Source organism: Lissotriton helveticus, chromosome 8 (assembly GCF_964261635.1).
Source record: "Lissotriton helveticus chromosome 8, aLisHel1.1, whole genome shotgun sequence".
In the NCBI taxonomy this organism is placed as follows: Eukaryota; Metazoa; Chordata; class Amphibia; order Caudata; family Salamandridae; genus Lissotriton; species Lissotriton helveticus.
The window spans coordinates 1,715,688,403-1,715,713,405 of record NC_136069.1 but is presented as its reverse complement, the minus strand read 5'-3'; the positions used below and the strand labels follow the sequence as shown (position 1 = coordinate 1,715,713,405).

The following is a 25,003-nucleotide window of genomic DNA, read 5'->3' as shown; positions in this document are numbered from 1 at the left end:
TCCCTTGGTGGGTGGAGGGAGAATGTGGTAAGGGTAAAGGCTTACTTATTTTCAAAATTCAGATGGCTTCATGAGCCTATACGTGGTATTGGGGGTATCTTCCCTCGTTGCCTGGTAAACAACCTAAAAGATAGTAAAGGCTGCATTGTAGGTGGTGGATAGAAGGGATAAACAGAAAAATATATATAAGGCTGCTGATGCACAATGCGCCTCTTCGTTTTTCACAACCCCACTCACGGTTACTGCATGGTTCCATCGCCTGCCTTCCCCTCAACCCGGCTCCGATGAAGTGAGCAGTAGGCGAGAAGACTGGCTATTTATACTCTTCGTTGTGGTAATTAGTGAAGGCAAATTGGGTAATGAATCTCGGAAGTATGCCCAAATACGGCAGCAAACGCCCTGCCGTTTCCGGTGTTGACGCGATCTATGAAGGATTGCGCTGGACAATACTGCGCCTGTCTGAGGGGATAGCGCATCGTCAGATGCGCACGCGTGAACCCGGGACTGACGGCGCATGCGCGAGAGTGCCACACTGAGCTCTCGCGCATGGGCAGTCCCGATTGACGGATCTTTTTTTTGGTGCATTGTGTGAATGAGTATCAGAGGAAAGGCAAGCAATCCTTGATAAAATATACTGATAACGAGGGTGAAAAGTCGCCTCACTGCTCTGGGGGAATATTAAGTTGGCAAAAGGAAATCTTAGAAATGGTCAGAAAATTTATATAGTGGGAAATAACGCCAAAGTTGATTTTGGGGCGTTCAATGTACAGAACCCACACTGGTGACCCTGTCTTCGGACATAGTCTTATATATTGGATCATAGATATAAGGTCTGTATGGGTAATCTGATAGATAAAGAATGGGTGCCAATATACTCAAGGAGGTCACACCATGTTGTATTACACTCTTCATAACCTGAATACAGATTCTGGAGTTAGCGTAGTTGGCTCCAAGGAATCGAGTCATTGAGCCCTGAGGTGTCTGTGCCAAGACGAAACACCCAACGTTGCTCTTTTTCCAATAACCCTATCTCTGAAGGTAGCTGTTCGATCACTGTCCAGTGCAACTCATTGACACAGTGTTGAAGTTCAAGGAAGTGGGCTGACATTTTTGTTGTTGACTTCTTGCACCTGATGTTGCTTTTGTGCTCATTAATCCTTACTTTGACTTGTCTCGTGGTCATTCCCACATACTCCTTTTTGCAGGGACATGTGATCAGGTAGACCACATTTCTACTATTGCAGTTCGTAAAGGTACGTTGTTCCCAACTAGTGCCATTAGTAAAGTTGAGAGTCTGGCTCTTCTTGGTAAGGTGACAGCTGTTGCAATTGCCACACGGATGGTGCCCTTTTACCCCTTGTAGTCTTGTTTGTTCCACTCTGTGTGGAGGGGGTCTTGTATAGACAAGCATGTCTTTAAGATTCCTACCACGCCTGTGGGCGAACAGTGGTTTCTCAAGGGATAGTGTGCCACTCGTGAGTATGCGCCAATGTCTATTCACCAGTTTCGCCACTTGGTTGGTTACTGGGCTATAGGTAGTGACACAGACTGTTCTACTCATCTGATCATCTTTTGTGGGTTTGTCTTCAAGGAGAGCATCACGGTTATTATTCCTAGCTCTCTTCATAGCCTTCTGGATGACAGGGTTGGGATATTTTCTTTGTCTTAGTTTGGTGCAGAGATCTTTTGCTTGATTTTTGTACTTCGCCAGGTCACTGCAGTTGCGGCGTAGGCAAAGGAACTGCCCGTACGGAAAATTTTCCCTCAGGTGACGTGGATGGAAGCTGTCAAACCTGAGTAGGCAGTTCCTGGCCGTCGGTTTAAAGTGGGTCTCAGTTTTGAGAAAACCTGCCTCATGGTAGATGTTGAGGTCTAGAAAAACCATAGTGCTGTTTGACATTTGGTGAGTGAATTTGAGGAAAGTGTTCTGATCATTGAGCCATTGCATAAATTCTGAGATTGAACTTTCATCTCCGTCCCAAATCACCAGGATGTCGTCAATGTAACGTCGCCACGAATTGATCTTCCCCCTAAAAGGGTTACTAGGGTGGAGGATTTTGGAGGACTCCAAGTGATGGACATAAAGTCCCGCCAGACTAGGGGCAAAAGTGCTTCCCATGCTGGTCCCATGGCTCTGCCAAAACAGGGTCCCCTGGTATTCAAAAACGTTTTTTGTGAGAGCTAAGGAGATACACTCCATGACAACACCACGAGGGGTTTGGTATTTCCAGTGTGTGGAGTGGAGTACTTCTTCAATAATCAGAAGAGTTTCATCATGTGGGAGACTTGTATAAAGACTCTCCACATCTAAGCTCAGAAGCATTTGTGACTCGGGATCAAAAGGGTAGTCCCGCAATAGTTGGAGCACTGCCTTTGTATCTCTTAGGTACGTATCGGTTGCCTGCACCAGGGGCCTCAAAAAGGCATCTGCAAACTTTGATAGTGGTTCCAGGATGGATGAGATGCCGGATACGATCGGGCGTCCCGGTGGATTCTCAAGGTTCTTATGCACTTTTGGTATGGTGTAGAAGTAGGGCGTGCGCGGGTTTTTTTGAACCAGAAACTCAGATTCTTTTTTGGAGAGCCAATCGTGTGCAAGGGCCTCCTCAATCATTCCTTCAATTTGTACTCGCAGGGACTCGGTGGGGTCTTCAACCAAGACTTGATAGTTCCTGTTGTCAGACAGGAGTCTTCTGCATTCCTTGTCATAGGCGGTGGTGGTTTGAATAACCACTGCTCCCCCCTTGTCAGCAGGTTTGATGGTTAGGTCTTTGTTGAGTCTGAGTTCCCTTATTGCTTCATTTTCCAGTTTACTGATATTCTGGAACACTCTTTGCTTGGTGTCCAAATTTTTTAGTTCCTGCATGATAGCTTTTTCAAAAGCCAAGACTTCCACAGGGAGTTGGTTGTCCATTGGTGTGAAGTTAGATTTAGGTTTTAACCCAGTATCTGACAACTCTACAGATGGTTCTTTTTCCTTGAAGAAAGCCATCAATTTTATAGTTCTTATGAAATCCTGCATTTCTTTATGTAGCAAGAAAATGTCTGGTTTATTAGTTGGGACGTACCCTAAGCCTTTGTTGAGTACCTTTTTTGTATCTCCGAGAGAGGCCAAGGGGTTATCTTGATAACTAGGTCCCCCTCTTGCTCAAAGACGCTCGGTTCGCTGTCATACTCCTGGTTAGGACTCTGGGGTCTGTTCCGTCTCCGGGTTGCCAGTTCACATTGTTGCCCTTCCTGTTCCTCCCTCTGTTCGATCCCTGGCCCCAGGATAAAAAAGGCTGGGTATTTTGGGGTACATTAGTTTGTTCCGGGACCCATTGTGGATACATTTGTCCCATTGGTGGTGGGACAAATTGATATGGTGGGAACTGGAAGTGGTTCTGATAGGGGTTGAACTGAGGTCCCTGGAAACCTCGCCATCCTCTCTGGCGGGGGAATTGAGATCTCTGCTGTCGATAACCACCCCTCTGTTTTTTCTGGAAGCCACCTGAACTCGTGCTAGTAGTACTCCCGTCAGAACTTACATTATCTGTATCACTGCCATTATCTTTCATCACATAGTCTGCCTTTGTGTAAGGATACGCCCTCTCAGGGGTGAAGCCATCTTTATCTTTCTTCAGTTTATTGAATTTACTCTGTTTCAGAGTGGTCTCAAAATCCATCATTTGTTGGTTAAGTTCTTCTAACCCTTTCTTCAGATCAGCCGGTGAAATGAAGGCTTTTAACTGTACTTCCAGTCTGGTGATCTCGGTTTTAAGTTCCAGGGATTTTCTTGTTGCAGTGTGCACTATCAAGACCAGCCAGTCTCTAGTGCAATGCCATGAAATGAGTGACCATGCTTTTTAAAAACAAGGTCGTCCTGGAAAATAAAAGGTTCATTCTTGACCAGCAGACCCTGCGGGGCTATTTTGTTTCTTAGGTATTCCCTCATCAGTAAACCATGTAGGGCTGCTCTTATTTGGATTTTTCTAGTGTTCATTAACTCATCCCAGTCTGCTACTGCTGGGCTCGGGTCACTACTGGTAAGGCCTTCAAAAGGATTAACATCAGCAAGAATTCTGTCGATGTCGTCCTCACTGAAGGTCAGTCCATGTTCATCCTCCATGATAGTATCCGGAGGGAGGGGAGGTCCAGGATGGTTCAAATATGTGTTAGAAAATGTGTTAATGTATGTCCAAAGTGTCTTCTATTGAACGGGAAGGGGCTCCCACAGCTGCGCGCTGTCTAGAACTAAGATACAACAAAAGGGGGGAGAGAGAGGGAAGTGGATTCAGTCTCCCTAGGCATTATGAATAAACAAAATAGAATCCACTCAGAGGGTGGCAGTGATCCCTAAGGTGATGGGGAACACACAGTGTTGTTTAAATGCCCCTCACACACCAACAGGCCCCTTGGTGTCATGCTTCATCATTGGGGCCTTCGCATCCCTCTACGGGATGCGGCGTGCTACGACTCACGGCTACGTAGGAGCACTAAGTAGTAAACTATGTGACGGTGTGTGTATACTGGGGGAAGAGTGTGAGTGAGGTGAGGTGAAAAAAGTGAGTAAAAAAATACCTGGCACGTAGGAAAACAATTATTTATTATGTCCTCGGCTGGTATTAATAAAAGGTGCAGAATCTGGTTGATAATATACGTACTAGGGTATATCAACCATCAGGGTGTCAACATGTTTCGGAGCGCAAGGCTCCTTCTTCAGGACGAGGATATGCACTCTATCCTCACCTTACTCACATGAGAATGTGAAAGTGTTTGAAAATTAATAAAAAATAAATGTGTAATGTACCTATCAGTGTTTATAAATAGGTATGTTCGTTGCGCCCAATTGGCGTTTGAAAAAACCTGTGAAAAAAAAGACATAATAAATATACTAGTCGGATGTCCAGGAACATAGAGAACATAATAGTCGGATGTCCAGGAACTGAAGAAGAAATTTCTCTCCTAATTAGATAAGGGTAAACAACAGAACATAAATGGGGGTCTGGTACCCTGAAAAAGAAGACACTTGAGAAGGACATGTAAACATAAACACATAGACATACATCATAAATGTAATCTCCCTTGGTGGGTGGAGGGAGAATGTGGTAAGGGTAAAGGCTTACTTATTTTCAAAATTCAGATGGCTTCATGAGCCTATACGTGGTATTGGGGGTATCTTCCCTCGTTGCCTGGTAAACAACCTAAAAGATAGTAAAGGCTGCATTGTAGGTGGTGGATAGAAGGGATAAACAGAAAAATATATATAAGGCTGCTGATGCACAATGCGCCTCTTCGTTTTTCACAACCCCACTCACGGTTACTGCATGGTTCAATCGCCTGCCTTCCCCTCAACGCGGCTCCGATGAAGTGAGCAGTAGGCGAGAAGACTGGCTATTTATACTCTTCGTTGTGGTAATTAGTGAAGGCAAATTGGGTAATGAATCTCGGAAGTATGCCCAAATACGGCAGCAAACGCCCTGCCGTTTCTGGTGTTGACGCGATCCATGAAGGATTGCGCTGGACGTTACTGCGCCTGTCTGAGGGGATAGCGCATCGTCAGATGCGCACGCGTGAACCCGGGACTGACGGCGCATGCGCGAGAGTGCCACACTGAGCTCTCGCGCATGGGCAGTCCCGATTGACGGACCTTTTTTTCGGTGCATTGTGTGAATGAGTATCAGAGGAAAGGCAAGCAATCCTTGATAAAATATACTGATAACGAGGGTGAAAAGTCGCCTCACTGCTCTTGGGGAATATTAAGTTGGCAAAAGGAAATCTTAGAAATGGTCAGAAAATTTATATAGTGGGAAATAACGCCAAAGTTGATTTTGGGACGTTCAATGTACAGAACCCACACTGGTGACCCTGTCTTCGGACATAGTCTTATATATTGGATCATAGATATAAGGTCTGTATGGGTAATCTGATAGATAAAGAATGGGTGCCAATATACTCAAGGAGGTCACACCTTGTTGTATTACACTCTTCATAACCTGAATACAGATTCTGGAGTTAGCGTAGTTGGCTCCAAGGAATCGAGTCATTGAGCCCTGAGGTGTCTGTGCCAAGACGAAACACCCAACGTTGCTCTTTTTCCAATAACCCTATCTCTGAAGGTAGCTGTTCGATCACTGTCCAGTGCAACTCATTGACACAGTGTTAAAGTTCAAGGAAGTGGGCTGACATTTTTGTTGTTGACTTCTTGCACCTAATGTTGCTTTTGTGCTCATTAATCCTTACTTTGACTTGTCTCGTGGTCATTCCCACATACTCCTTTTTGCAGGGACATGTGATCAGGTAGACCACATTTCTACTATTGCAGGTCGTAAAGGTACGTTGTTCCCAACTAGTGCCATTAGTAAAGTTGAGAGTCTGGCTCTTCTTGGTAAGGTGACAGCTGTTGCAATTGCCACACGGATGGTGCCCTTTTACCCCTTGTAGTCTTCTTTGTTCCACTCTGTGTGGAGGGGGTCTTGTATGGACAAGCATGTCTTTAAGATTCCTACCACGCCTGTGGGCGAACAGTGGTTTCTCAAGGGATAGTGTGCCACTCGTGAGTATGCGCCAATGTCTATTCACCAGTTTCGCCACTTGGTTGGTTACTGGGCTATAGGTAGTGACACAGACTGTTCTACTCATCTGATCATCGTTTGTGGGCTTGTCTTCAAGGAGAGCATCACGGTTATTATTCCTAGCTCTCTTCATAGCCTTCTGGATGACAGGGTTGGGACAAGACTACAAGGGGTAAAAGGGCACCATCCGTGTGGCAATTGCAACAGCTGTCACCTTACCAAGAAGAGCCAGACTCTCAACTTTACTAATGGCACTAGTTGGGAACAACGTACCTTTACGAACTGCAATAGTAGAAATGTGGTCTACCTGATCACATGTCCCTGCAAAAAGGAGTATGTGGGAATGACCACGAGACAAGTCAATGTAAGGATTAATGAGCACAAAAGCAACATTAGGTGCAAGAAGTCAACAACAAAAATGTCAGCCCACTTCCTTGAACTTCAACACTGTGTCAATGAGTTGCACTGGACAGTGATCGAACAGCTACCTTCAGAGATAGGGTTATTGGAAAAAGAGCAACGTTGGGTGTTTCGTCTTGGCACAGACACCTCAGGGCTCAATGACTCGATTCCTTGGAGCCAATTACGCTAACTCCAGAATCTGTATTCAGGTTATGAAGAGTGTAATACAACAAGGTGTGACCTCCTTGAGTATATTGGCACCCATTCTTTATCTATCAGATTACCCATACAGACCTTATATCTATGATCCAATATATAAGACTATGTCCGAAGACAGGGTCACCAGTGTGGGTTCTGTACATTGAACGCCCCAAAATCAACTTTGGCGTTATTTCCCGCTATATAAATTTTCTGACCATTTCTAAGATTTCCTTTTGCCAACTTAATATTCCCCAAGAGCAGTGAGGCGACTTTTCACCCTCGTTATCAGTATATTTTATCAAGGATTGCTTGCCTTTCCTCTGATACTCATTCACACAATGCACCGAAAAAAAGATCCGTCAATCGGGACTGCCCATGCTCGAGAGCTCAGTGTGGCACTCTCGCGCATGCGCCGTCAGTCCCGGGTTCACGCGTGCGCATCTGACGATGCGCTATCCCCTCAGACAGGCGCAGTAACGTCGAGTGCAATCCTTCATGGATCGCATCAACACCGGAAACGGCAGGGCGTTTGCTGCCGTATTTGGGCATACTTCCGAGATTCATTACCCAATTTGCCTTCACTAATTACCACAACGAAGAGTATAAATAGCCAGTCTTCTCGCCTACTGCTCACTTCATCGGAGCCGCGTTGAGGGGAAGGCAGGCGATTGAACCATGCAGTAACCGTGAGTGGGGTTGTGAAAAACGAAGAGGCGCATTGTGCATCAGCAGCCTTATATATATTTTTCTGTTTATCCCTTCTATCCACCACCTACAATGCAGCCTTTACTATCTTTTAGGTTGTTTACCAGGCAACGAGGGAAGATACCCCCAATACCACGTATAGGCTCATGAAGCCATCTGAATTTTGAAAATAAGTAAGCCTTTACCCTTACCACACACTCCCTCCACCCACCAAGGGAGATTACATTTATGATGTATGTCTATGTGTTTATGTTTACATGTCCTTCTCAAGTGTCTTCTTTTTCAGGGTACCAGACCCCCATTTATGTTCTGTTGTTTACCCTTATCTAATTAGGAGAGAAATTTCTTCTTCAGTTCCTGGACATCCGACTATTATGTTCTCTATGTTCCTGGACATCCGACTAGTATATTTATTATGTCTTTTTTTTCACAGGTTTTTTCAAACGCCAATTGGGCGCAACGAACATACCTATTTATAAACACTGATAGGTACATTACACATTTATTTTTTGTTAATTTTCAAACACTTTCACATTCTCATGTGAGTAAGGTGAGGATAGAGTGCATATCCTCGTCCTGAAGAAGGAGCCTTGCGCTCCGAAACATGTTGACACCCTGATGGTTGATATACCCTAGTACGTATATTATCAACCAGATTCTGCACCTTTTATTAATACCAGCCGAGGACATAATAAATAATTGTTTTCCTACGTGCCAGGTATTTTTTACTCACTTTTTTCACCTCACCTCACTCACACTCTTCCCCCAGTATACACACACCCTCACATAGTTCACTACTTAGTGCTCCTACGTAGCCGTGAGTCGTAGTACGCCGCATCCCGTAGAGGGATGCGAAGGCCCCAATGATGAAGCATGACACCAAGGGGCCTGTTGGTGTGTGAGGGGCATTTAAACAACACTGTGTGTTCCCCATCACCTTAGGGATCACTGCCACCCTCTGAGTGGATTCTATTTTGTTTATTCATAATGCCTAGGGAGACTGAATCCACTTCCCTCTCTCTCCCCCCTTTTGTTGTATCTTATCATCTGCATATGCCATCACCTTAGCCCCCAACTCCTCCGCCAGATAGATCAGCGGTGTAACATATATGTTAAAGAGAAGGGGGCTAAGGGAGGGACCCTGAGGGACACCCATAGATGCCGATTGAGGGGCGGAGGAGGAAGGAGAAATCCAGATCTGCTCGACAAGCTCATCCAGAAATGATCGAAACCAATCCTACACGACATCTGCCAGACCAATCTAAACCAAACGGGAAAGAAGAAGTGCGTGTGGTACCGTGTCGAACGTCGCCAAGAGGTCAAGCTAAATAAAACTGCTCTCCCGCCGGTGTCCAGACACTCCTGAATGGCTTCCGCCACCTCCACCAGCACCGTTTCTGTGCTATGTGATGCCCTGAACCCTGATTGCGTAGGGTGCAGGAGCATCTCCCTTTCCACAAAGTCGGTCAACTGCTTATTGACCACCTTCTCACACATTTTCGCCATGGCAGGAAGGAGGGAGAGAGGACTGTAATTCCCTGGGCAGAGGGGATCCAGTGATGGATTTTTTAGAAGAGGGAGGATCTTGGCCTCTTTCCAAGCCCGTGGAACCACCCCTTTCTGGAGAGACAGATTTATAATGGTGGTTACCTCCGTGTTGATATCCTCGGCAACTGCTGCCAGTGTCCTTGCTGGACAAGGGTCCAAGGGTGAGCTTGACTTCAGTCCCTTCAGGATTTTGTAACACTCCAAAGGGTCCACCATCCTAAAAGCGGACCAGGAGGGGGCTGTACCACAGAGTGACGTTCCAAAGGGATGTCCATACTGCTAATGCAGGGAATAAATGTTGCTTGAATTGCCCAAATCTTTTCCCTAAAATAGCAGGAGAGGGTGTTACACCAGGAAGGTGAGGATAACGGCACACTTGCCTGAGCCATCGGAGGCGTGAAGCTCTGGACAATCGCAAAGATTACTTTAGAGCTGTTACTAGCTGAATCAATGCGGGCAGAGAAGAATTGCCCTTTGGCAAGCGTAACCGCTGCATAATATATTTTCTGCTGGGTTCTGAGTTTCTGCTTGTCAGCTGAGCAATAACCATTCCTCCGCTCGAGAACCTTACAGTCATGCTTCAAAGTTTTAAGAGTAGGGTTAAACAATGGCTTGGATGGTGACTCCCTCGCCAGCCTGGCTGGACTACACGGAGCCACAGTGGCTACCACCGTTGATACCAAACTGGAGAATATAAAAATAACATGTTTATTTATCTCAGATGAGGGAGATTGCGTCACACAGTACCCTCAGGTCACTGTAGGAGGCATTCTAAGGAGTACAGAGAGCAGGGGCCTTGGGTATGCATAGGTTACATAGTCAGCATAAAACCAAAGGGAGGTCCTGGCACATACCAGCATGCAAAATGACTAATATGGGTATACAAAATGTGCTTGCTCAACAAAGTGGGAGGAGAGACATTTCTCCTTACATCAGCAAGAATAGCCTGACAGTTCTATACTAGGAGCAGGTGCATCTATAAGCTAGTCCTTTCTGAGCATGTGCAAGGCTCTGGCTAACTAAATGGCTGACAAGTACAAAATGGCTTTCAGCTCATGCTAACAGGGATCCCTGCAATATTTAACAGACATGCCAGGCACATCAGGGCATGTCCTACCTTATACATACAATGCACCCTTCCTTAGGGCCTATCTTAGGAGTGACTAATATGTAGAAAAGGGAAGGTTTAGGGACTGGCAAGTGGGTGCACTTGCCAAGTTGACATGGAAGTCACAGCCTGCACACAGGCCTTGGAATGGCAGGCCAGAGTCATACTTTACAATCTGCTTCTGTGGGTGGCACAACCAGTGCTGCAAGCCCACCGGCAGCATTTGATTAACAGGCCCTGGACAAACATGGTGCACTGTACTGGGGTCTGATAAGTAAATCTAATAAGCCAATCATGGAGTTACTAATCCAATACAACAATTTACCAAAGGGAGCACTTTCACTTTGGCACCGAATAGCAGTGGCAAAGTGCCCAAATCATCTAGACTAGCAAAGAACATTGCAAAAATACAGGAGGCAACAGCAAAAAATGGAAGGGAGACCCACGCCAAAGGTGCCAGGTATAACACGTGTCCCCTCCAGCTGAAATATAGGGAGAACTACTCTCCCCTTGGGAGTTCTCTTCACTAAGGCTGATAAATCTGGACAGACCATCAGCATTGGCATGTTATGTTATGTTACTGTGGGTTTTGTAAAGCGCTCAGCTGCTCCGAAGAGCGTCCCGACGCTGTAGATCATTACACAAATACCAGCAACTAACAAGACAGCCAAAGCGGCACAAAAAATCCACAAGAACAACTTACAGGGCAAAAAGATGAGTTTTAAGTCCCTTTCTAAAGGTAGACAAATTGGAGCACGTTCGCAACATCAGGGGCAGAGTGTTCCAAAGACGGGGGCCAGGTAACTAAAAGAGCGACCTCCACAACGAATACGTCTCACTGCCGGCACGATTGCATTGGCCTGGGAAGCCGACCTCAAGGGTCTAGATGGAAGATAGAAGTTGACCCTTCGCTGCAGATAGCCAGCGCCGAAATTGTGTAGCGCCTTAAAAGCTGTGGTTAAGGTCTTAAAAGAGATGCGCTTTCGAATCGGCAGCCAATGCAGAGTAACAAGGAGGTTGCTAGCCCTGGCTCATCTGGTAAGACCAAAGATTGCCCTGGCTGCCGAATTTTGGACTACCTGAAGGCGGGTCAGCAGATATTCAGAAAGACCCAAATAAAGGATGTTGGCATAGTCCAGGCGTGAGCCTATCAAGGCCTGCACCGTTATCCTCTTGTGCTCCAAAGATAGGTACGGCAGAAACTTTCTCAACATCCTTAGGATGGCGAAGCACTTCCCCGTCAGGCCAGCTACCTGGGCCTTGAAGGAGAGGGTGTTATCAACCAGCATGCCCAGATTCTTAGCTGTAACAGAATCGCTGGCAGGGGGGAACATGGCCGAAGGCCACCAGTGCTTCCATCTCGGGTCGGCGGGACAACCAAAAAACAATATCTCGGATTTTTCTGAGTTGCATTTGAGGCCGCTTTTCCCGAACCAATCAAACACAAACTCCAGACACTTCCGGATGGCCGCTCCGTCGAAGTCACAGCCCCTGTCACAAGTGAACAGAAGCTGTGTATCATCCGCATAGGAGACGATCTGAGCCCCTAGCTCCTCTACTCGCGCCGCTAAAGGTGTCATAAAGATGTTAAAAAGAGAGGGGCTGAGTATGGAGCCCTGCGGGACCCCCACCTCAAGCTGCGGCATAGGGGCGGAGAAGGGGGAGCCCAGATCGTTTGTCTGCGGTCGGACAAGAAAGATTGAAACCATTCGAACACCGTTCCCCCCAGGCCAATCTCCCAGAGTCTTGTCAGGAGAAGGTCGTGGGGAACAGTGTCGAAGGCCGCCGACAGATCAAGCATGATGAGCAAGGCCTTTCCACCCCTGTCCAAAGTTTCCTTCACAGCCTCGGTCACCTCGAGTAGAGCGGTTTCTGTACTCAGGTTAGATCTAAACCCGGACTGTGACTGATGTAACAAGGAATTGACCTCTAGAAAGTTGGCTAGGGTGGTGTGTAAATGCTTTTCCGCTATTTTGGCCAAAGCGGGCAGCAACGAGATTGGCCTGTAGTTGGAATGCAATTTGGCATCTGCATTCGGCTTTTTAATAAGTGGAAGGACTAGGGCCTGCTTCCAAGATGAGGGGACTTTGCCCGAACTCAGAGATGAGTTAATAATAGGGTTGATGATAGAGTTAAGAGCAGGAGCCAAGGTCGCAAGACACTTGGAGGGGCAAGGGTCAAGTGGAGAGCCAGATTTCAAGTTGGACAAGAGGTCAAGCGAGGCATGAAGCTCTAAAACAGGAAAGCAGTCAAGAGTAGGACCCGAAGTATCCGTGCCCAATGCAGATGAGTGTAACCAGGGATTAAGAGAGCCGTCGGCCACAGAGCCGGAATCCGAGATGTTATGAGCTCCTTGCAAGGCCGACTGGATGGTACGAATTTTATTAGTGAAAAATGCTGCAAGCTCCGTAATCCATGGTTCCGAGAAGACAGACGTGGGAGTACAGCAGGAAGGAGAGATAAACTCTTTAACAATCTTAAAGATCTCTTTGCAGGAGTTATCTGCTTCCACAATCCTTTTAGCTAAAAATGATTTTTTCTCTGCTGTGATCTCCCGATGATATTCCCTCACTGCTTCTCTATAAGACTGCTTAGCAGATGTATCATACTGCCTCCGCCAAATTCTCTCCAGCCTCTTGCAGTGCCTTCTCTTACCAGCCAAGGCAGCAGAAAACCACGGGGCCGACGCTCTTGCCAGTTCTGATCTGACCTGGCGGGGTGGTGCCAAGGCTTCCAAACGTGCAGTGAGCCAGTTCTGAAAACACACTACATCGTCCTCCAACCTGCCTGTGAAAACACAAGGATAGGTTTCTAAGGCCCGAGTAAGCATGGCTGGGGTGACTTTGTGGAAGGCTCTAGGCATACGTGCTATTTGCCGCTGCACATTGCGAGCGGACGCTAAATGATGTACTATCACAAAGTCCGCTAGGAAATGGTCCGACCAGAGGACTGGGGCAAGGGAGGAGAGGGACACCGGAACGGTCGAGAATATTTGATCTAAAATGTGCCCTGTCTCGTGTGTAGGTGCCTGCAAGTACATATGAAATCCCACCGAAGATGTCATATCCAGGAATTTTTGCACTTCAGGATCCTCAACCTTATCCATGTGGATGTTAAAATCCCCTAGGATTAGGCAGTGTTTTGCCCTAAGACTGAGTGTGGAAATAATCGAGAACAAATCCTCGGTGAAAGAGCAGAGAGGGCCAGGAGGTCTATAAAGCAAGAGCCCAAAGCAGGATTGATGGGAGGAGAGGGCCAAGGAGAAGGCTAGGGTCTCACAGCCTGGTAGGTCATCCACAGGCAGGATAGTACATGGAATGTGCCTCTTAATAATGAGCGCCACTCCACCTCCCCTGCCCTTACTTCTGTCTCGATGGAAAACAGCATGCGTAGGAGGGATGGCGATGGCCAGATCAGGTTCCGATCCCTCACCGAGCCATGTCTCCGTGAGAAAGAGACAATCCGTTTCATCGTGTGTTAGAAGATTATGGATGTCAAGAGCATGTTGGGGAAGGGACCTGGTGTTTAATAATGCACATTTGCTGCCTAAAGGGGGGAGCTTGCACGGAGGGGTTTCGGTAAAACCAGGAATCCACCCGCACATGAAACATTTAGTAATAGCCCCTGCGGAATAGGGGATGACTCGCTGACATGGAGCAGTATGTGTATTATAGGTCAAAAGTTCCTCTTTAGTGTACATCCTGCTAAGTGCTAAATGAGACCCGCCTGGCTCGCGCCCCGAGCGCCTCCAGGACGCTGACGGGCGCAGACGGGCTGACTCAGGCGAGACTCCGGCACAGGGACGGCGCTCTCGCAAACGCGACCGCTAGGGCGGGAGACAACCGTTTCCTTTTATGTGGGACCCTAGAGCGCTCACACCGCTCTAGCCCACACTCAAGATGGCCGCCGTGGGAGGAAATCCCTGACCCCGGTCTGAAGCCCTAACGGCAGCTAGAGCCGTGACAAAGTGGCGATAATGCGTGCAAGTGGCCTAAGAGTATGCTGTATGCAATACAGAGTGGAAATAAACAGTTTTTAAAATACGATAAAAACGAGCAGAATTACTCGCACAGCTCGTGAATAAAAGTAGCATGCTCAGCACTTCACAGGTAGCGTTTCTAGCTGATATCTGAGATAAGATCTCGCGAACGCTGTCCCTGGGCTCCTTTTATGTGGGACACTAGAGCGCTCACACCGCTCTAGCCCACACTCAAGATGGCCGCCGTGGGAGGAAATCCCTGACCCCGGTCTGAAGCCCTAACGGCAGCTAGAGCCGTGACAAAGTGGTGATAATGCGTGCAAGTGGCCTAAGAGTATGCTGTATGCAATACAGAGTGGAAATAAACAGTTTTTAAAATTACGATAAAAACGAGCAGAATTACTCGCACAGCTCGTGAATAAAAGTAGCGTGCTCAGCGCTTCACAGGTAGCGTTTCTAGCTGATATCTGAGATAAGATCTCGCGAACGCTGTCCCTGGGCTCCTTTTATGTGGGACACTAGAGCGCTCACACCGCTCTAGCCCACACTCAAGATGGCCGCCGTGGGAGGAAATCCCTGACCCCGGTCTGAAGCCCTAACGGCAGCTAGAGCCGTGACAAAGTGGCGATAATGCGTGCAAGTGGCCTAAGAGTATGCTGTATGCAATACAGAGTGGAAATAAACAGTTTTTAAAATTACGATAAAAACTAGCAAAATTACTCGCACAGCTCGTGAATAAAAGTAGCGTGCTCAGCGCTTCACAGGTAGCGTTTCTAGCTGATATCTGAGATAAGATCTCGCGAACGCTGTCCCGGGGCTCCTTTTATGTGGGACACTAGAGCGCTCACACCGCTCTAGCCCACACTCAAGATGGCCGCCGTGGGAGGAAATCCCTGACCCCGGTCTGAAGCCCTAATGGCAGCTAGAGCCGTGACAAAGTGGCGATAATGCGTGCAAGTGGCCTAAGAGTATGCTGTATGCAATACAGAGTGGAAATAAACAGTTTTTAAAATTACGATAAAAACTAGCAGAATTACTCGCACAGCTCGTGAATAAAAGTAGCGTGCTCAGCGCTTCACAGGTAGCGTTTCTAGCTGATATCTGAGATAAGATCTCGCGAACGCTGTCCCGGGGCTCCTTTTATGTGGGACACTAGAGCGCTCACACCGCTCTAGCCCACACTCAAGATGGCCGCCGTGGGAGGAAATCCCTGACCCCGGTCTGAAGCCCTAACGGCAGCTAGAGCCGTGACAAAGTGCCGATAATGCGTGCAAGTGGCCTAAGAGTATGCTGTATGCAATACAGAGTGGAAATAAACAGTTTTTAAAATTACGATAAAAACTAGCAAAATTACTCGCACAGCTCGTGAATAAAAAGTAGCGTGCTCAGCGCTTCACAGGTAGCGTTTCTAGCTGATATCTGAGATAAGATCTCGCGAACGCTGTCCCGGGGCTCCTTTTATGTGGGACACTAGAGCGCTCACACCGCTCTAGCCCACACTCAAGATGGCCGCCGTGGGAGGAAATCCCTGACCCCGGTCTGAAGCCCTAATGGCAGCTAGAGCCGTGACAAAGTGGTGATAATGCGTGCAAGTGGCCTAAGAGTATGCTGTATGCAATACAGAGTGGAAATAAACAGTTTTTAAAATTACGATAAAAACTAGCAGAATTACTCGCACAGCTCGTGAATAAAAGTAGCGTGCTCAGCGCTTCACAGGTAGCGTTTCTAATTGATATCTGAGATAAGATCTTGCGAACGCTGTCCCGGGGCTCCTTTTATGTGGGACACTAGAGCGCTCACACCGCTCTAGCCCACACTCAAGATGGCCGCCGTGGGAGGAAATCCCTGACCCCGGTCTGAAGCCCTAACGGCAGCTAGAGCCGTGACAAAGTGCCGATAATGCGTGCAAGTGGCCTAAGAGTATGCTGTATGCAATACAGAGTGGAAATAAACAGTTTTTAAAATTACGATAAAAACTAGCAGATTTACTCGCACAGCTCGTGAATAAAAGTAGCGTGCTCAGCGCTTCACAGGTAGCGTTTCTAGCTGATATCTGAGATAAGATGTTCAATACCAAGGCGGTCTTCCACCGTGAAGTCCACCCCCGTAGGAAAATGGACCACCTCAACAGCTTTGGATTCTCAACCCTCATCTGCATCAACCATCTGAGGGGCCTGTGGTCTGTCTGAACCCGGAAGGGAGTCCCAAACAAGTATGGCCTCACCTTCTTCAGTGCCCAGACCACAGCAAATACCTCTCGCTCAATTTCACTCCACCCCAGTTTTTGTGGAAGTAACCTCCTACTGATGAAGGCTACAGGTTGGTCTAGGCCCTTCTCATTCATCTGTGACAAAACAGCCCTCACACCATGCTCTGAAGCGTCTGTCTGAACAATAAACTCTTTAGAGATGTTGGGCGCCTGAAACACGGGCACAGTGCACATGGCAGTCATCAGGGCATCCAAAGCTTTCTGACCGGTGTCAGTCCAGTTCACTTTCTTGGGCTGCTTCCTGGATGTCAGCTCTGTCAAGGGTGCAACGATGCTGCCATACCCCTTGACAAACCTCCTGTAGTACCTCATGAGTCCTAGAAAGGCTCTCACCTCTGTCTGGGTCTTGGGGGGCTCCCAATCCAGGATGGTCTCAATCTTGGACTGTAGGGGCTAACCTGGCAGCTCCCAACCTGGTGTCCCAAGTACACCACAGAACCCTGCCCGATCTGGCACTTACCCACCCTTGATCGTGAGGCCTGCTCTCTGCAGAGCCATCAACACTTCCCGGAGGTGGCGCAGATGTTCTTCCCAAATGGCGCTGAACGCTGCAATCTCATCCAGGTAGGCAGCACTGAACTCTTCCAGTCCAGCCAACTCCTGGTTGACCAACCTCTGAAAGGTGGCAGGGGCATTCTTCATCCCTAAGGGCATAACACAGAACTGGAAATGCCCATCTACTGTGGAGAATGCTGACCTCTCTTTGGCCCCATCAGTCAAGGCGATCTGCCAGTACCCAGACATCAAATCAAACGTGCTGAGGAACCGGCAGCCCCTAACCAATCAATGAGCTCATCAGCTCTGGGGATGGGGTGCGCCTCAGTCCTAGTCACTGAATTGAGTTCTTGGTAGTCCACACAGAACCGAAGTTTGGGTGTGGCACCAGGTGCGGCAGCCTTTGGGACAAAGCCTTTGGGACCAGGACTCAATCCCCCCTAATGCAAAGATCTTGGAGACCTCCTCCTTAATGCAAGCTCTCAGCCTGTCAGTCACCCTGTACGTTTTGTGATTAACAAGAGAACTTGTAGTGTAGTTCCTATATTCCCAATAGGCTTTGCGCATTGGAATAATATATCCTGTAGTTTCGACGTAGCATTGAAGTCGACTAGGTCTCTACTGAGTATACTAAACTTAATTGTGAGTGCCAGCTAGCTCAGAGGTCACTAGAAACTTTCTCGAATTCACAAGAAGGGATTAGTTTCTGACAACCGCATAAACATGACAACTTTGTTTCCCCAAGATAAAACGTATCTTCAGAGTCGTGGAAACAATAGATAGTTATTTCACTCAGTCAATCGTGCATGCTTCGTTTCACCAGAGTTGCCGAGAAATAGAGAGACGGGCATTTTCAATAAAAGTATTTATTGACCAGTTTTCTTTCTCATGCAGAGGAAATGAACTGCTACAATCGAAATACTGGATGCAAAGTACAGTGCGTACAGTACGAAGAATATTATAAAATAATACTGTAAAAGCAGGGTATGGTTTCTAAGCCATAAAATAGATAAAATACATACAATAATAAATAATTACTAAAAGTACTCAACTGGTGCTTCTAAAATACGCCTACACCAGTGTACCTAACCTAGGTCTAGTAAAAGGGAAGAAGTAAGTGAGGTGTAGCTTAAGTTTAGTATTCTTTGCCAAGAATCTAATCCAAGAATTCTCTAAGGGTCTAATCAGCTCCGTACCTTGGTTTTAGAATGAAGGAGGTCTGGTATCTCTCTCTCAGGACTCGCTTTCCCGGCAACCCGCAAGGGTAGCCTGGAAACACTTGAGCTGGATTTCTCGGCAGGAGAAAACACATTGTCTCTCAGTGCGTCAGCTGGAGGGTCGGTTTCCTCCCGCGCTTGCTGCTGCAGGGCGCGTAAGGCAAGTAGATAGTCGATCTGCTCCAAACCACTGTGTCTTTGCCTAGGCAAGTGTGGGCATACTTATACCTTGAAGGTGCGCCGAGTTTGTCGTAAGGTTTGACATAGTAACGTCATTAGAGACTCAATTCTCTGAAAACTCCATGAGTTCTTGTATAAATCAAAATTCAAGCAGGGGGAAGTCCCTAGCTGCTGAAGGTGGGTTTTTCCAAGAAATCGTTGTGGATTTTCTGAACTAGTGGAAGTAGCCCTGCCGTATTTGGGCTGCAAGGCTCAGTTTAAATATGGTTATGATTTCTATGCCTATGTAAGGATATGGTGAATTATACCTATATTAAGGCATGAATCGGGAAAATTGTACTATGGTCCTAAAATGATCCATAACAAACTGTCTCCAGTGTCCACGTCATGGACGCAGCAGTCAGTGACACTGGGAGTCAGGGAGAATGGATCAGAGAATTGCAGTTTTAGTTTTTGGGCATCAGGGCACCTTTCTCATCTCAACTAAGGGTCCAGGACTGATGGGACACGACTTGGGAGTACAGGACTCACTCAGGCGGGGTTCATGTGTGGATTCAAGATGGAGGAAGCCTTTGGTGTCTCTGTGGCTCTGAGCAGGAGGCCTTCAGTCTACCTTTAGTGTCACTCTGGTAGTCCTGGGTGCAGGTGACACGGCTGTGGATTAACAGCAGGGCTGGCCTCTGAGGGCTCAAGGCAGGCTCCAGGTAGCAAACCAGTCCTTCGAGGTACAGCGAGGCAGTTTGGCAGAGTATGCAGCAGGTCACAGCAGCAGGCAGTCCTCTGAGGGCTCAAGGCAGCTCCAGGCAGCAAAGCAGTCCTTCCAGGTGCAGCGAGGCAGTCTTGCAGAGTATGCAGCAGGTCACAGCAGCAGGCAGTCCTCTGAGAGTCCTTCTAGATACAGCGAGGCAGTCTGCAGAGCATGCAGCAGGTCACAGCAGCAGGCAGTCCTCTGAGAGTCCTTCTAGGTACAGCGAGGCAGTCTAGCAGAGCTTGCAGCAGGTCACAGCTGCAGGCAGTCCTCTGAGGGTCCTTCCAGGTGCAGCGAGGCAGTCTTGCAGAGTATGCAGCAGGTCACAGCAGCAGGCAGTCCTCTGAGAGAGAAGAGTGGGGCTGAGGGCCCTAATTTTTATACCTGGTTCCCTTCCTCTGGAAGGTGGTTGAAGCTTTTAGAGAGTTGTTTAGAAGTGCATTGAACTTTCTGACTCCCCTGCCCTGGGTCCAAGAGGTTGCAATGACAATGTGGAGGTGATAAGTCATTTGTGTGACGGTTCAGCACAGCCTGTTCATCTGCAAGTGGGGCTGTCCTAAAGAGAGGAGTCTGTCCATAGAGAGGAGCATGTCCATTAGAGGGGTCTGACCACACAGAAAAATCTGTCCATAGAGAGGAGTCTGTCCGTAGAGAGGAGTCTGTCGATAGAGAGGGGTCTGTCCATAGAGAGGAGTCTGTCCATAGAGAGGAGTCTGTCGATAGAGAGGGGTTGGCCCATAGGGAGGTGTCTATCTATGGAAAGGGGTCTGTCCATCGAGAAGCGTCTGTTCTTAGATGGGAGTGTGTTTATAAACAGAAGTCTGTCCATAGAGCGGAGTCTGTCAATAGGGAGGTGTCTATCCATAGAAAGGGGTCTGAGAGGAGAGTGTCAAAAAGAAAGTCTTTCCATAGAGAGGAGTCTGTCAATAAGAAGGAGTTTGTCCGTAGAGAGGGGTCGGTCCATGGAGAGGTGTCTGATTGTAAAGTTGTCTGTGCATAGAGAAGAGATTGCCCATAGTGAGAAGTCTGTCCAAAGAAAGGGGTCTGTTCATAGTTAGGAGTCTGTCCCTAGAAAGGAGTCCATTCCATCGAGATGGGTCTATTCTATAGAGAGGAGTCTGTCCATAGAGAGGAGTCTGTCCTCTCAATGGACAGACTCCTCTCCGGACAGACTCCTCTCTATAGAATAGACTCCTCTCTACGAACAGACTCCTCTCTAACAACAGACCCCTCTCTATGGACAGACTCCTCTCTATGGACAGACTGCTCTCTATGGACAGACTCCTCTCTATGGACAGACTCCTCTCTATGGACAGACTCCTTTCTTTGGACAGACTCCTCTCTATGGACAAAGTCCTCTGTATGAACAGACTCTGCTCTATGGACAGACTTCTCGCTATGGACAGACTCTTTTCTATGGATAGACCCCTCTCTAAGGGCAGCCTCCTCTCTACCGACAGAGTCCTCAGTCTTTCGATAGAAAGTGGTTCGTCCATAGACAGGAGTCTGTCCATAGAGATGAGTCTCAACATAGAAAGGGGTTTGTCCGTTGGGAGAAGTCTGTCCATAAAGAGGGTCTGTCTATAGTTGGGAGTCTGTTCGTAGTGCGGAGTCTGTCTGTAGAGGATATTTTATACAGTGATATAAGTGACAACAATATTTGTTCCTGATATTTTTGTACTCACCATTATAAGTGTAGGATATCTTTGACATCGATATTTATGTCTCAATATTTTATATTTCAATATTCAATATTTTTGTATCACGATATTTCCAGAGGCGATATTTGGTCAGCGATAGAACACGAGCGTGTTGCTTGTATTGGATGGACGCGGCATATATCACTAACAGATATTTGTTAGCTCTTAGGAGACACCTGTGCATGCAGGGGGGGTGGGATACTGTGCAAACTTTCACCGATCGAGAACGATATCTGCCCGCTGTCACATCCTACGCCATTTCACAGCTCCTTGGAAATGAAATACCAGTATTTGTAAAGCGCACAGCTACCTCCGAAGGGGTGTCCCGGTGCTGGGGGATGTCCCGAAGATTAAGCAAGCTATTGCCCAGAGTCACATAGCGCTGGCCTGACCTGCGGCCGGTACCTGGGAATCGAACTGTGAAACCCGTGGTCTGGAGTCAGGAACCCAGGCCTCTGTGCCACACCTCTTCCTTGGAGAGCAAGAGGTCCTACAGAGGCACTACTAGTTCATGCTACTGTCACCGGGCATCCACCAATGACACCCCCCACGTGAGCCACTGCTCCCTGCATCTGCAGCACAGCGCCACCACTGTCCTCCCGCCAACACTGCATCCGCAGCACAGCGCTACCACTGTCCTCCTGACAACACTGCATCCGCAGCACAGCGCTACCACTGTCCTCCTGCCAACACTGCATCCGTAGCACAGCGCCACCACTGTCCTCCTGCCAACACTGCATCCACAGCACAGCGCCACCACTGTCCTCCCGCCAGCACTGCATCCGCAGTCTCTCTCAGCACCCTGTCGTACAGCTGCCCTACATCTGCGGGCGCCCCCCCTGAACACTACAACTCATGCTGTCTGCCAACCCCCCTACTTCCACAGCACACTGTTGTGGCCCCTCGTCACTGCCGAGGAGCTGATGCTTCTGTTCTGTAAGAGCATCGCAGTCTCCCCCAGCACCCTGTGAGCACAGCTGCCCTACATCTGTGGTGCCCCCTCACACTACAACCTCTGCTGTCTGCCTCCATTACTGCTGAGGAGCTGATGCTTCTTTTATGTCGGAGAGCATCACAGAGCCCGTAGGAGGGACAGACGGATGAGCACAAGAGCACCCACCCGTCGGGGGAAGCGCTGGGAGTCAGTCGCGCAACACCCATTGGACTCACCGGGCTTCAGCCCCCCCCGTCGTGTGTGGCACCCCGTTATGAGACAGATCCCGGGCACACACACAGCCACACCCAAACGTTTCACAGGTCTTTAAAAGACCATTTGAATGCTAATTAGGCCTTGCTGTTGTTTCACCCCTTGTTGGAGGCCCTGCAGCTCCACTCTGCCTACTGATCAAAGGTTCAGCCCCCCTCCGAAATGTTTTCTTATTCCCCCCCCCCCCCCCCCGAAATTTGGGTCTAGTTGCGCCTCTGCTGGGAATAATTCCGTGTTAACACTCCTCTGCCTTTTCAGCCCCTCCCACGGCTGCAGGGCCATTGAATGCATGCAGCGTTGAAATGAATGGCTGCAGGTTACCCAAAGAACACGGACATGTGCATTAACCGACTGAGCTACCTCCCATGGTTTCCATCCTGAATGCTGCACTTGGATCTCAGCAGCAGGCAGGGAACAGTTTGCACCCGCACTTCCTGGAAGTGTGACTGGGGCCCACGAGCCAGGGTCGCACTTACATTCTGAGGAGCACTGCACAAGGAGGAGGGGTAATATTTTTCATGTCAAATGAACCTGCTGAAAGCTCTGACGGGGTTATATGCGTCGAGGCACTTAAAAGAACAACTTCCTCCTGTTATGACCTCTCGCCCTCGAGCCTCCGGCCTCACTCGCTTGTATTTAACTGTAGCGAGATATCAGGAATTGGGCTAATAATACGTCTTCCATCACAAGCCTCCACTCGGTGGAACAAACCTCGCGCGCATCTTCGATCGGGACATTAAAGCGAAGTACGAGAGGGTCTGTCTCAAATGTAGCGCCTTGAAACGCTGAACAGCTGGTAGTGTAGAGGGGCAGGAAACATGACCTAAATAGATGGAGGCAGCAAACGCACTATCATGGGTAACATTTGAAGAGAGAATTTGTTGTTTCTCAAAACTGATCAGATCTTTCTTTATAATCTGAACCTTTTGTCTCTGGAGATAAGTTCGCCCTTTTCTGAATGAATCACAAACCTAGAAACTGAATTATCTGAGTCAGACTCAAAGACTTAGGCCTGATTTAAATGTTGGTGATGAGCATTCTCTGTTGTGACGAGGTGTTCTCACCGCCGACATTACGGCTGAACGATGAATTATAAAGCGGGTCGACCCTAGTTTAACCGCGGTGCAGACTTGTCTGTCTCCTCTGTGGACAGACAGCTCGGGCAGGCATGCACATTAAAAAGACAAATACTGTGTTTATTACCAAATATCAGCGTCTCAAGTGACATGTACAAGCATCAAGACAGGAATGAGAAACAATATCCGGGACAGGAACTTTGGTGAAAAATTTTACATTCCAACAAAACAACATTTCATAGTAATTCCATAACAGTCCCGAGGTCGGGTGATTGTATGAAAACAGAACCCACCTGCAGGTGAAGAGCAATGACCCTCGACCTCAAATCCGCTACTTTGGGTCAGAAGTTTATCAGCCCTGCCGAGCTACGGAAAGCACCTCTATAGGGTCAGACCTAGTGGAGGTAAATGAATACTTACCCAGGAGCTAACATTACGAGTTAAACATTGACAATGAGGAGTGCTTTTGTAATCTAATTACATATCTAAAGAGGGATTACTCACCCATCCTGGCAAATTCACACTTGTTCTGTGTATCCCTTATCTTATGCCCGCACTCCAAAATATGAACACCTGAAAAGTACCCAATATGTGATGTTGGTCTATTTCTCAATATACTATTTTATTTTCTGAATAAACACCTCGTCCCACAGGGACCTCTGATGAAAACATCTCTCTGTGTGCATCACACCCTGTGTAAATATACTAATGGCTGCAATAACTGCTAAAGTTGTAAGTTGACCCATCACACCACGGCAGAGGGTCTCCAGCATGAAACATGTATGAATATATTTATTAATATGTCCATTTAGCTCCGCCTCTTCCAGTCTGAGAACTCCCCCATGAGATTCCTATGAACAGGGCGTGGTCGGATGTGTGAGGTGGGGATGTGTCACTAGAGGGGGGTAAGTCAAGGACGGGAAGGAAATGAAGATAAACTGAAGTTGTGACGCCCCTGTCTGTGCTCTGCTTTACTCCTCTCCCTGTCTCTTCTCTCCTGCAGGTTGGATTGGTGCTCCCTCACCAGTTCATGCTGCGAAGACCTCACCTCTGTCCTGGAAACAAACTCATCTCTCACAGAGCTCGACCTGAGCTGGAATGAGCTGCGAGACGCTGGAGTGAAGAAGTTGTGTGAAGGCCTCAAACATCCAAACTGCAAACTACAGACACTGAGGTACAGAGCTGTGCAGTTCTTATCACGTCATTGATTTCTAAATATACATCGTAGGTGGGGCTCACACTTATATTTTAAAAATGCCTTGAAATGTTTACATGATTGCCTCTTTTCTGTTAATGTTGTGAGAAAAGCTCCCATTAATAACATTTGTGAACTAAGTCAGGTTTGTGAAGTGGGGGCACCCAAACCCCAAAGATGGTGCCGAGGGGCACTTTTTAAAGTCTGTTTCTCGGGTATTTGGGATAAAATGAAAGAGGCCTTAACCAGAGGGCAGGTCTGTTCCTTCCAGTGAGGGCGCCTACCCACCAGTCTCCCTGCTGTTAACAGACCTGCTGCTGGATACGAGGCCAAGGAATTGCAGCTACAAGATAAAAGGCAGAGCAGGTTGCACAATGGGGCAACTGTAAGATGAAAGGTAGAGTGGGCTACAGAGAGGG

At 47.8% G+C, this 25,003-nt stretch overlaps 1 protein-coding gene across 1 annotated transcript in view; it reads left to right on the top strand.

Moving 5' to 3' along the window:
- LOC144772175 (NACHT, LRR and PYD domains-containing protein 12-like) overlaps positions 1 to 25,003 on the top strand; it is a 518,526-nt gene that overhangs the window by 340,963 nt on the left and 152,560 nt on the right. The window contains 1 exon segment of the mRNA XM_078656313.1: positions 24,393 to 24,563. Within this exon segment, the coding sequence (XP_078512439.1) occupies positions 24,393 to 24,563 (171 nt within the window).